This window comes from Gracilinanus agilis, chromosome 1 (genome assembly GCF_016433145.1).
Source record: "Gracilinanus agilis isolate LMUSP501 chromosome 1, AgileGrace, whole genome shotgun sequence".
NCBI classification, from domain to species: Eukaryota; Metazoa; Chordata; class Mammalia; order Didelphimorphia; family Didelphidae; genus Gracilinanus; species Gracilinanus agilis.
Window position 1 is genome coordinate 401,974,840 of NC_058130.1, and position 13,874 is coordinate 401,988,713.

Genomic DNA, 13,874 nt, shown 5'->3' on the forward strand with positions numbered 1-13,874 from the left:
CACCATTCAACAAAAACTGTTACAAAAACTAGAAAGGAGGGCAGCTGGGTGGCTCAGTGGATTGAGAATCAAGCCCAGAGATGAGAGGTCCTTGGTTCAAATATGGCTTCAGACACTTCCTAGCTGTTTGACCCTGGGCAAGTCACTTAACCTTACTTCTCTTCTGCTTTAGAACCAATATCCAGTATTGATTCTAAGGAGAGAGAAGGGGGGAGGGGGAGGGGGGAAGAGAGGAAGGGAGGAAGGAAAAAGGGAAGGAGGGGAGGGGAAAGAGAGAATGAGAGAATCCAGTCTGGTATTGATTCTAAGGTCAGGGTTTGAGAGAGAGAGAATGAACGAAAGAACTAGAAAGCAGCCTGCCAGATATCATGTATAGACCAACATTCACACTGTCTACAAACAAAAGCTTCAAATGAGTACATGATTTAAGACATAAAAGGCAACAGCATTAACAAATTAGAGGAATCTGGAAGAAGTTATCTTGAGATATTGGAATAGCGAAAGTGTTCCTGACCAAACAAGAGATGGAGAGTTTCACAGGCGGTAAAATGGATAATTTTGATTACATAAAATTATAAAGGTTTTGCACAAATGAAACCAATGCAACAAAAAGTCTTAATTTCTTTTTTTTTTACTTTTTTAAAAAAAGTTTATTTATTTAATTAATTTGGAATATTTTTCCATGGTTACATGATTCATGTTCTTTCCCTCCCCTCCTTTCACCCCTTTTCCATAGCGAATGAGCAATTCCACTGGGTTTTACTTGTATCATTGGTCAAGACCTATTTCCATATTATTAATAAAAAGTCTTAATTTCTAAGATGTATTTCTAAGATAGAAAAGTGAGTCAAATTCATCAGAATAAGAACCATTTTCCCAGTTGATAAATGATCAAAAGAGATAAGTAATTTCCAGAGGAAAAAAATCCAAGCTATTAATAGCCATATGGGAAAAAATCTAAAACATTAAAAACATTGGAGAAATACACATTTAAAGATCTCTGTGACATGGCCCCATACAAATCAGATTGGAAAAATTCATTAAAAAAGGAAAATGATAAAGGCTAGAAAGGTCTTGGGAAAGTAGATACATTAATTTTTTTTTATAAGAAAACATTTTGCCACCTTCAAGATGAATAGAAATGGGAAGCATCAGTATTAAAAACCAATATCTTATACAAATAGAACTCAGAGAGTTTAATTTCATCAAACCTGCCCTTGCCTCATTTTTTTTTAATTTTAATTTTTTTTCAGATTACATATCATATCCTGCAATCCATGTTCTCTTCCTCTCAAACACCACTCTCCTCTCAACCAAGATGGCAGGCAACATGATGTAGGTTGTATATGTAATTCATATTTCCATATTCACCATATTGTAAAAGACATATCACTTATACTAGAGAAAAATTAATGGAGGAAATAAAATGAGGAATGGCATTCTTCAATTTGCATTCAAGCTTCATTAGTTCCTTCTATAGCAGTCAATAGCCTTTTCTGTCATGTCTTAGAATTGTTCTGGATCCTTGCATTTCTGATAGTAGGCAAGCCATTCACAATTGATCTTTGTACTTCACTGATTGTACAGCTTACAATGTTCTCCTGGTTCTGCTGACTTCACATTGCATTATTTCATGTAAGTCTTTCCAGGATTTTTGGTGATCATCTTGTCTTTCAATTCTTATGGCATAATAGTATTCCATTGCAATCTTATACCACAACTTGTTCAGCCATTCCACAGTTGACAAATAGATACATTTTTGCATTCTTGGATGCCAGGGGCCATCAAACCCTTCCTTAATGACAAAGTCACATGTGGGGTCCTGGAACTGCACCGCAGATTCCAGGGAGGATGGAAACCCCTCACTCAGTACCCCTCTGTGACTCTTCTTTTACTAACACTCCTTATTATTGAAATTATTGTGATCAATATCCCTACTCAGCCCCAAGAAATTATAGAGGAACATTATAGGTTATTACTAGAACCCTTATAGACGGCCCCCCCCAACAGACTCCTAGGAAATCCCCATCTATATTTATTATTACAGAAATTCCCCTATAAGTCTCCAACAAACCAGCAATTAGTGAGTTAATATTAAAGATTATGAAACCCCAGAAAAATTGCACTTCAGAATTTTCCATTCCCAAACACAGAAGCTTACATAATAAGAAACGAGAAACAATAGCCCCCTATCCCCTATCCCTGATTCGGTACATTATAATGGATGAAAAATGGAGAAGTAGCCTTCTATGTAAAGGCCAGTGCATCTCTGAACTGTTCTTTGCACCTCATAGCCTGAGAAACATGTCAAAACATACCTTTGAAAAATATTGGAAGTTACTGGAGAATGAAGAGTTGTTAGTAACAAAGTTAATGTATGACTTAATCCATTATCTCCAAGAAAAGATGTATGTTGAAAATGAATTTCTGTGCCAACCTTATGTGTGTTCTAAAAGTGTATAAAAATAAACCTTACTCGAGGCAGATCAGAGCAGTCTCCATGAAGCCTGCCTGGCCGAAATTCAGATTGCCCTCATTTGTCTTAACATGCCGATGCTGTCCTACCACCGAGATTACTTGGACCTGTGGGAGTTCTACTCCTGCACTTGGAGAAGCTGGGAACTAAACCAGCCAAAAGTCTGTCCTGCACCTCATTAGGTATCTCATGTTGTCATGCTGGGTGAAATCTAAGTCTTGATGAACCAGTGGCCATGATTCCAAATTTGGGTTCTTCCTTGTTTCTTTGAGGAATTTTTCCTTTTCTGAGGAAGAGTAAAATTCCCCTAAAAGAAATTCAACGTCAGCAAAACTAGGATTGAACAACGTGAACACCCTTTTGAGTTCCTTGATCCTTTTGAAAGGTTTCTTGAAGAACTTGGGAAAGAGTCTTTTTAGGACCTCCATATCACTTGGGATGAATGCCTTGTATGTCTTTACATGCACCACCCCCTCCCCTGGTTGTACAATGGTCCTGTCCACAACTGGTAATACAGAGACTACAGCTTTTGTGATTGGTTGTTCTTTATTGGTGTTATTGCTTCCTAAATACTTTGATTCCACAATCTCCAGTTGGAGGATTGTGTGCTAATTTAATTCCTTTCCCTCTCTTATTTGCTTTAATACTTGGAATAGTAGCTTGATGTTCTCTACTAGTTCCCCAGAGTCAGCATCATTTTTAGTAGGAGTTGTCTTGAAGTATTGCCACAGGTGAGTCAAAACTGTCTTAGAAATCACTAGGAATTGCCAAAGAGATAGGATTATGGCAATAGCAGTAGGGATGAAACAAGCATTCAGCAAGGGTTAGGGCACACCATTTGTAGTGTTATATTAAAAGGAGGTCACTACTATCTTTGATGTATATGGAGATGATGTACAGAGAGGATAGGATGGCACTTTTCCTTTATAACAGTTGCCCAGGCAGGATCCTTTAGGTCAAAGTGTTTTTATCCCTTCAGGACCCACCTGGGGTTAATTGATATTAATTATTGGGCTCTTCAGCTTAGGTAACGTTGGTAATCTGACTGTGTGACTCCCTTCCCAAATAAGCTTTGGGAACCAATTCAGGAAGGTACTTTCAACTTTAAATATATTTGATACAGAATGATAATGGTGTGGGATAGAGGTAACAGGAGACCCTACTTTAAATTGATACTAATGAATCTCTAACTGCAGGCAAATGAAGGAATCAAGATGATAGCTTCTCTCTGGTACAACCTGGCCAGGGCTAAACCAGAGCAGGCAAACTGCTGTGAAATCTTCAGCTTCTTCTTCAGTAGATCTTAAGCCTTATCAGTTGAGATATCCACCCTTTCCACCCTCTTCTTCTTCTCCTGCCCACTTCCCGGATCCCTCCCGGGCCCTGGGAAGCCTAGATAACTAAGATGGTGAACTTCCTAATATCTAGGGACAGTAGACACAGAGATGGTGGTCAAATACAAGTTGATAAAAGTACAGGAAACACAGGAGGAGTTTGCAGGGTTGAGTTTGCAAGTCTCTCTCTACTAAGACCAGGATCCACACTGATCTCTAGCCTCAGGGACAGGTAAAAGACCCAAGAACCTCTCTCAGGGTTCTCAACTGCCCCCTCCTGAGTCCTCATGCCTCTCTGGGAACATTCTATCTAACTGACTTATCTGTCAATCAAAAGTGATCTTCAAGCTCCCAGAGATTCAATATAACAGTAGTAGTCGTATATTTCAAGAATTTGTTGCACTAAACTAGGGACTTTCACGAACCAGAAGTTGATAAGACCTTGCATGAAAGACCAAGCCATTATAGAGACACTGGATAGAATGAATGTAATCCTAGCCAGATTCATCTTGGGTGTTTCAGAAGATTTGTAGGATTCACTAACTTTGCTCGCCAAGTTGTAATAAGGGAATAAAGCAAGTGGATGGGGTTTGTGGATCCCTAAGTCATTAGGTGGGAAAGGAGGGTTCAATAGTGGAGGTAGTAGATTGAGGTGGTAGGAGAGATGTAAGGGAATGGCTGAGTTTAGGGAAATATAGGACGATGAAGTATAATGAGTGGCAAGGGGAGATGATGAGGTAATTGGGCAGGCAGCTGCAACAGGGAGACACACAGTCTGGGTACATAGGCTTGAGACAGAGGACACTGAAGGGAAACAGGCTGAACCCCTTCAGGTAGGAAGGGCATTTCTACAGATAAAAGGTTAGGGCCAGTCAGAAATGGTTTGAAACTAACTAGAGGGCTTTCTAGTCAGTTTCTCAAGTTCACAAAGACAGAGTCCCAAGGCTCTTCCCTGTCTGTGAAATAGAAGGGCTTCTCAGAGGAAGTATAGAGATCACGACTTCCTCCAAGATGGATGCCTCCATCTCCCCTCAGAAACCAAAGAGAAATTATTCCTTTCTCTCCTTAACCCTCTTTTATCATTCAACTAGTGATTTAGCAAAAGGTTTGATTAAATAACAACAGAGTTTATTAAGTTTCAGGGTTGATTATAAAGGACAGAGGGATACAAGGTTTCTCTAACAACCACCTAGGGAGAAGCTCTAGATGGGGGAGGGATACAGGAATGGCGTGGACTGAGAAAAAGCCTGCTCTCACTCAGCCCGGGGAGGCTTTGTTGCTTTTAAGGTTAGGGAAGTAATAAACAATGAATCAGGAGATAGTTTGTATCAAGGGTAAGCCCTACTTGTCTATGGGGAAAACTAAGTCTTCAAAGTTTGATTGCTACCACCCAAAATCCACCCTTCTCCCAAGACCCACAGGAAATCAGGAAAGGAAATGGGGAATGAAATAGGGAAGGTCAGGGAGATCCAGAGGAATTAGCTAAGCTACAAAATCTCAAGAGAAAAGGCACAGATTCAAGGCCAGGTTTCAGCCCAAAGACCAAGCTCAGTTGACCCCTCCGATCTGTCCAAGCCTCCAGGATCAACTGCTGCTAGTCAGGGTTCTAAACCCTCTCAACTGCCAGAAATTCTGCAGTTAGCCTTTTGCAGGGTTGATTGCACCTCTGCACTACAAATTTTACTTCTGCACTTGGAGAAGTGGTGAACCGAACCAGCCAATCTTTATCCCAAAGAAATCAAAAAAGGAGGGAAAATATCTATATGTACAAAAATGTTTATAGCATCTTTTTAAAAAAGTTCAGTGGCAAGTAATTTGAAAGCTGGGATTGTCAATTAGGGGAACTGCTTATGGGCTGTGTGTGTGTGTGTATGTGTGTGTATGTGTGTGTGTACTCACACATACCTATGCCTGTTTCTGTGTGTAATGGAAAACTATTGTGCTATAAGAAATGATGAAGGGGCAGAGGCAGAGTCATCAAGATGGCTGAGTGAGAAGAAATATTTTTGCTTAGCTCAATGGGTATTCTACCTCCACAATGCTATAGAAAATATACTAGATTGAATTCTGATTGAAAAAGACACAAAAGACAAAGGGAATAATTTTTCTCAGTCAGGGAAACAGAGAAGTCTGCTAATAATAGAATGGGGACTGGCCTAGAGCATATACATCATGGGGAGGGAGCATTCCCATACACAGAGATAAAAAGCAAATTGAGACAGAGCACCAGGGCAGAAAGAAATCCCAAGGAATCTCTGCACCAGCTCTGAGTGCAAGAATGAGTGCCATCTGGCAGCTCTCTTGGTCACTACCTATTTTAAGGTCTCAAATCTAGAATATAGAGGAGGCATCAAGAGCCAACCCAACATGGACCCTAGACCTAGCTGTATACTAAGCAAGGAACAAATCTTGAAAATGTAGCTGTGTGGTTCTCAGTCAAGGTGCAGAAGAGTGACTCAGTTCCAGCCTTTAACCCAGCACATAAGTCTGCATTGGAATAACCAGGTCAAGAGTCCCAGACCATAGGCAAAGCATCGGTTCAGGAGCTAACTAAATTGTAGCAGACTAACCGTGACTAAGTTCAGCTGTGGTCTACTTAAATTCAACTACACACACGCAAACAAACCCAAATCTGAGCCAGGAACTTCCAGAATTCAGTCAAAGAAGGTAGTGAATAGGTTTCTTCTTGAACTATACCACTTTGGGAACATTGAAAACTTGTAATGCCCCAGACTTAAGTTGTGAAAGCAGCAGAAGGATGTAAAAAAACTGAAGCTTAGGCCAGACATCCCCTTTAGAAGTGTGAAGAGCCTAACACTAATGTAAACTACAAAGCCAAGAAGCATAATGGTTTTAGTATATGTGCTACTGAAGCAAGCACCAAGAAGTATATTGGAAGAATGAACGGCCAACAAAATGACCCAGACATAAATAGCCACTGTGGAGATAGGAAACTTAGAACAAACATACAGAAAAAAGGAATGACATGAAATCATATACAAAGAAAGCTTCAAAGAAAAAAAGCAGATTGGATATAAGCCCAACAAAAATTCCTATGAGGGGTTTTTAAAAAAGCAAACAAAAAAATAAAACCAAACATTTAAGTCAAAAAAGAACATTGGGTTCCGGATTAAGATGGCGGCAGAGTAAGAAGCAGCTCTTAACCTCTCCTGACCGAAACACACAAAACTCCTCAAGGGGACATAAAAACAAGTCCAGACGAACAGAGGAACCCCACAACAGGGCACAGTGTGAAAGGTACGTGGAATCGAGGCATTTCCATGATATAGAGGGGTGAAACAGCTCTCACTAAATTGCGGGCTGAGCAACCACCCCACCCCCACCCCCTCCACACACAACACCTATAGCACTGAAGCCAGCTAAAAAGAAATAGAGCAAGTTTGGGGCACCCATTGAGTCATTGGCAGCTCCGGGGCCTGTTCCTGAGAGCAGCAAGATTTAGGACCCCATAAAGCTAACGAATGCACACAAAATTTGAGCGCGGGAGCAGGGCACCCAGAGAGGACACAGGGCGGAAAGCAGGCACGGGCAGAGGCGTAGGTGGAGGCAGACACAGCCACCAGCTAAAGCTCTGAAACCCTGAGTGGGGAACCAGTGCAGACGGGTATACGACTGTGGAAGCAACGCCCTGAGACTTGTAAAGAAACCTCCTGCAGAGGATCAAGCAAGGGGGTCCACCAGGGGGCTTGACTGCGGACAGACCCTGAGCACGAGGATAAACCTGAGAAGCTGCTGAGCTAACGATGGCTACCCAGTCTCAGGAAGTTCAGAAGAGAAAGATAAACAACAAGAAAAAGAAGTCTTTAACACTCGACAACTTTTACAAAGAGAAAATCCAGACAACCAAGCAAACAGAGGAGGAGAACAAACAAGCATCCAGACCCTCCTCAAATGAGGAAAACTCCTCACAAGCTATGGAAGAGTTCAAAACTGAGATTTTGAGGAAAATGGAAGAGATCTGGCAAGAAAATAACTGTTTAAAAGGTAGAATCTTGCAATTGGAAAGTGAGGCTCAGAAACCAAATGAACTGATAAGCAAAATGAACACCAGAAATGACCAGATTGAAAAGGAATACCAGAAGATTATGGCCGAAAACCAGAAGATTACAACCGAAAATCAAAAGGTCATAGCCGAAAACCGAAAGATTATACACAGTATTGACTCCATGATGGAAGTTAGGGTTTAAAAAAAATGATTTTTGCATCTATTTTTTTAAACCCTTACTTTCCATCTTGGAATCAATACTGTGTATTGGCTCGTAGGTGGAAGAGTGGTAAGGGTAGGCAATGGGGGTCAAGTGATTTGCCCAGGGTCACACAACTGGGAAGTGTCTGAAGCCGGATTTGAACCTAGGACCTCCAGTCTCTAGGCCTGGCTCTCAATCCACTGAGCTACCCAGCTGCCCCCTATACACAGTTTTATGATCCTTTGAGCTTAGGTTCCACATTGCTCTCCAGAATCGCTGTATCAGTTTTAATGGTGGTTCTCTTGACAATAATAGGGAAATTTAGGAACAGAGGGAGCTTAGGGGAAAAGATAAGGAAGATTTTAAGGGAAAGTGAGTTGTTGAGGATGTATTCTGCTGGAGAAGATGGGAGGGGATGGCATCACATGCATATCTAGTGGAAATGACCTTAACAAGGAGAGCCATCTCTTTGTCAGAGTCTGAGAAAAAAGATGAATAAGTGGCAAATTGTGTGAATGATTTTTTGAGATAAAGAATTTGAAAGAGAGCTCAAGTTAAATGGCCTCAATTTCTTAAAAAGTATGAGCTAAGGTCCTCAGCTGAGGTCGGAGGATGGGAAGTTTGACAAAGGAAGAGAAAATTTGGATTATCAACTGTGGAAAGTGAGAGCAGGAATTAATTTAGGGAGTTATAAAAGACTATATTGCTTTGATCCAGTTGATGTTGGATAACATGAATTTGCAATGTACCCAGTTGGCACATTTGGGATACTTTAGTTGTATTCAGCAACTTGTGAGTTTGATTTGAGATGGTAGATGTTCAGAGTAAAGTAGAACTGAGGCTTTGCAAGAAAATAACAGCAGTAGGGCAAGGAGAAAGAAAATGCAAAAGCAAATACCAATGTAGTTCTGAAATGGATTTCTATTGTTTTGATTTTGGAAAGGGAGGAAAGTGACATCCAAGCTATGGGAACTAATCTGAGAAAGTACTGAGGTTGAGGAATTAGGGGTTTCATTGATCCAAGAACAGGTTTCAGGAGTAGTAAAGCAAGCATAAGGAGAGGTGGAATACTAGGAGGTTATGTTACAATTTCTAATTAGAAAAGTGAAGCACATATGATTAATTAGGTAATGGCAAGATCAAATGTGTTAACATCCCTATATGTGGCTGGGGTAAAGTGAAGGTCATGGGATTTAAGGAAGCTTATGAATTATGAGGTTAGGAAGTTTTAGGAAGGAAAACCTCTAGTATAAGTGTCAGAGTTGGGGAAACTGACAAGATCCTTAGCCAAGTAACTCTTTAAGAAAGAAGAAAAGATGACTTTAGGGCCAATATATTGAAGCTACTATGATTTGAATTGAGTGGAAAGTTTTGATTGAGTACCCTTCACAGAAGGTAAAGTTGCTGTGTTAAGGTGGCAAAGGAAGAATCTAGAGCTGACAGTGGGGAACAAGGAATATTCCTACTTTCCCAGGACCCTTTTTTTCTGGGGTTAGGAGATAAGACCCTTCAATATTGGAGGTTAAAGCCAGTGATACAATGTCATTAGAAGGGAGCCAGGATTCAGCAAAGGCTAATAGTTTGAAAGAGTATGAGAGAACAAGGTCCAAGATAAATGAGAATTTCAGAGACTATAGTAAAAAAGGTGGGCATTGTTGAATTGGGGAATATATGAATTGGATCTGAGAGTTATGCAGGTTAGAGATCTAGAGGAAGAAAGACAGTTTTCTCCCAGTGATGTACCGGTTATCATTGTCACAGAATGTTCATCCCATTCACATTCCCAGTTATGATTACCAACTGTGTATTCCCCTCCATCTTATTTTCCCCTTTTGATCCTGCTGTTTTTCCTTTCACTCTGTACCTCCTCACCAGTGTTTTGCTTTTTGTCACCTCCCTTCCCCTCCTCCTTCCTATTACCTTGCTTTTCCCGTTTCTTATTTCTCTCCTGCTTCTCTATAGGGTAAGATAGGATTCTATACCTTAATGTATATGGTTGTTACTCCCTCTCTGAGCCAATTACAATGAGAATAAAGTTTAAGCATTGCCCATCACCACCCTCATCCTCCTCTCCACTTTAATAGTTTTCCATGCCTCTTAAGTGAAATAATTTACCCCATTCCATTTCTCCCTTCCCTTTTCTCTCCATGCAATCCTCTTTTTCACCCTTTGTTATTTTTTTTTTCATATTATGTTATCCAATTCAGGTTACTTCCCCATCCTTTGTCTGTGTATATGCCTCCTAACTATTTTACTACTAATAAGAATGTTTAAAAATTATAGATATTCTCTTTCCATGTAGTTTGACCTTTTTGAATCCCTTAAATTTTCTCTTTCTTTTTTACTTTTTTAGACTTATCTTGTGTCTTGTGTTTGGACTTCAAATTTTCTATTTAGTCTTGTCTGACATTTTTGATTCAGATTCTTTCTCTCTGTCCCTCCCCCCTCCCTGAAACAGTATATAATCTAATATAGATTATATCAGTGCTTTCATGTAATACATATTTCCATATTCCCCATGTTGGGACTAGACACATATCACATATACATTAAGAAACTCATGAAGGAGATAAAATGAAGGATGGCATGCTTTGGTCTGTAATCAGATTTCATCAGTTCCTTCTTTGGCTGTAAATAGTGTGTGTGTGGGGGGTTATCATTAGTTCCTTGGAGCTACTTTGGAACCTTGTTTTGCTGATAATAGTTTAGTCCTTCAGAGTTGATAATTGTACAATATTTTTGTTAACTTTATATGCTACTCTCCTGGTTTTGCTCACTTCACTTTGCATCAGTTATGATTGATTTTTGATAATTTCCTAAACAATAAAGACTAGTGGATTTCCTGTTTTAGTGTGACTTACCATCATTCTTCCTCACTTATTCTTCCCATCATTTTGTATATAGGATTCTTTGTAATTACGAAAAGAATGTCTAGGCATGCTCTTCCCAACACTGTTAATTGGTTCCATGAAAATATAATGCCTTTAGGTGAAATTATGTTGCATGGGACACTTAGTGTTGTAAAAATATCATAAATGAGTTACTGCACGATTTCATAGTCAGGATTGGTTTTAATGTATCATTTATAACTAATGGGGACAATGTTATGTGTGATGTGTTTGTATATGATTAAAGGGCAAGGAAAAAACCTTGAGAAATCATATTAAGCAATAGTTCCAGTTAATGAGCAGGATAGTGTATTTAATTTAAAATTCAATTCAAACTAGTCTGTCTAATTAGGCTTGCTTGCAATATTTTCTTATTTTCAGCTTATTATTTCCCTTGCTTGAGTGAAAGCAAGGAAGCAAAACTATTAAGTTGTAAGGTACCATCCTAGTGTCCTTAAATGCTAGAACAAAATCCACTTTTAAAACTCATGTTTTCCACCAATTTATTCATTTCTTGAGTAAAGCAGCAGCCAAGTGGAAAATTGGACATTAAATTATCCTCTCTTTCTTAATCTCATATATTTACTTTTTCCCCCTTCTTTTCAGATACTCAAAAATATTACCTGGTATTCAGAACGGGTTTTAACAGAGATTTCACTGGGTAGTCTTCTGATATTGGTGGTAATAAGAACCATTCAATACAACATGACAAGAACAAGGGTATGCATTTTACAACCATTTCATTTGATATAATGTTTATCCTTTTGCATCTCCAAGTAAAGCCAGAATTTTAAAAATGCTAATATTTTAATACTTTATGAAAGAGGAAAATTTGTCTCATGACCATTTTATTACAGGATTCTTTGGTTTCCTGGGGTAATGGCTATAAATAGTGCCTTTATTTAACAACCATCTTTGATATATTTAATCAGCTTGATGAAAAGGATGTAACATAAGAGTTACCGTGAAGCATTAATTTTAAACTTAGAGAAAGGAATATAACATATCATATAATTTGAATTTATTTATGTGGAGAATGGTGAAAGACTATCCTCCATGCTACTTAATATAAGATATCATTGTTGAACTGAGAAAGGTAATTTACCTTTAACAAGTATCAACGTTGAAATGCCCAAAGATAAAAGTATTAATGGAGGGCAAAGGAGGGAGTTTCAGGAAGAAACTTGTACCTTGTATTATGTTTACAGTAGTTCTAAAGACAGCTCTAAGTGCTCAGCAGCAATGCTTTTGTGAATAAGATGCATAGCAATGAGAAATGGGTACAAGTTGATGAATTCAAAGTTATCCCTCTAATGTAGACAGGTGTAAAATGGGGTCACAGTTGGACTTACCTCTCCCATAATTCACTTTTTTATAAAATATAACTAAGTACATCTTTCATTTCTGTTTTCTGACAGGACAAATACCTTCACACAAATTGTTTAGCAGCTTTAGCCAATATGTCAGCACAGTTTCGCTCACTTCATCAATATGCTGCCCAGAGAATTATCAGGTAAATAAACTTTTGTAAAAGTGTAGAATTTCATCTTATAACTGAGACTTCTTTTAAACTAGCTTCCACCCAAAACTTTATATTTTTTCAGTCTAGTTCATTTGGATTTTTGGTTTGAATCAAAACTCCATCTTTATATTCATCGTTATGTTTTCCCCTCCAAATATAAGAGTATTAACTTCAACCCATGTGTAAAATCTTTTGGTAACTTTCTTTGCCTTTTTATAAATTCAGTAACTTTTATAGTTTCATATTTCTCAGTATTATCTAAGTTAAACTTATCATTATCTGTGTTATACATTAATTTTTTATACAGCACTTGAAATGTTTACCTGTGTTCATTTCAAATATATCTTTTTAAGTTCTAACCACCCCTCCCTCTTGCCCCAACCTTACATTGATAAGTCACAGGTTATGGTATTGAGCCAATTGATGACTACTACTTCTCCCTTTCTCCTGCAAAATGCTCACTATAATTTTAATATTTTTCCAAATTAAAAACATGTTTTATAACAGTTAAGTGAGATAGGATATATGAATGTGTAGGATATATATCTTGCTTTGAGACTATTATGGTTTTTATCCCATCATTTAATTATTAAATAAGCGTTTATTAAGCCCCTGCTATGTGCCAGGCACTATACTAAGAACTGGGGATTCAAAAAGACAAAAAGAGCCCTTGCCCTCAAGTAGTTTACAATCTAATGGGAGGAATTCTGAATCCCATGACCCTTTACCTTTACGGTTCTAGACATTGTAGGTGAGCAGCATGAGACTGCTGTTTACTCTTTCCCAATATAAATCTCAACTTAAGCCCTCTGGATAGGAACTTACATTGATGTGTATTTCTTTGGGCAATTACTCTGAATCATTCTATATCTTAAACATCTGTGAATCTATCTTCCATGCTTCCTGGTTAAATTTAGACATGTAATAAATATAAAATATGATAAGTTTTTTACTATAGTTCTCTACTCGTTTTCATGTCTTCAGTTCATAAAACACTATTTTATAATTACATGTTAACAGTTTATACATTATAACTTAGATATATACCCTTTCTTGTTTCATGACCTGAGAGCATCCTTCATCTCATTTCTTTCTGACCTTTATTGTTCTCATAGCCTTCTCCTTTGCCTCTAAAAAAATCAACAATGAATTTTTATTAGGCATCAAACCATCTAGAACCCTATAAGGCAAATTTACTTCTTTACTTTCTTTAAACTGTGTGGTATAACCTAGCCTTAGTTTTAGAAATCCTTATGAATTTCAAACTAGTTTGAGGGACAGTATAGTTGAATGATTTTATTCTAGCATATATTTAGAGATTTTAAAAATACCTAACTTTCTGTTCATGTATTTAGAGACTTGTAGATAATTGGGCAGCCAGATAGTTCAGTGAATTGAGTGCTAGGCCTGGAGTAAGGAAGACCTGATTTCAAATCTGGCCTCAGA

General features: G+C 38.4%; 1 protein-coding gene across 1 annotated transcript in view; it reads left to right on the top strand.

Moving 5' to 3' along the window:
• Window positions 1-13,874, top strand: part of DYM (dymeclin) — a 600,877-nt gene that overhangs the window by 280,563 nt on the left and 306,440 nt on the right. The window contains exons 12-13 of the mRNA XM_044664772.1: window positions 11,513-11,626; window positions 12,325-12,419. Coding sequence (XP_044520707.1) covers window positions 11,513-11,626; window positions 12,325-12,419 — 209 coding nt within the window. The remainder of the gene's footprint in view (window positions 1-11,512; window positions 11,627-12,324; window positions 12,420-13,874) is intronic.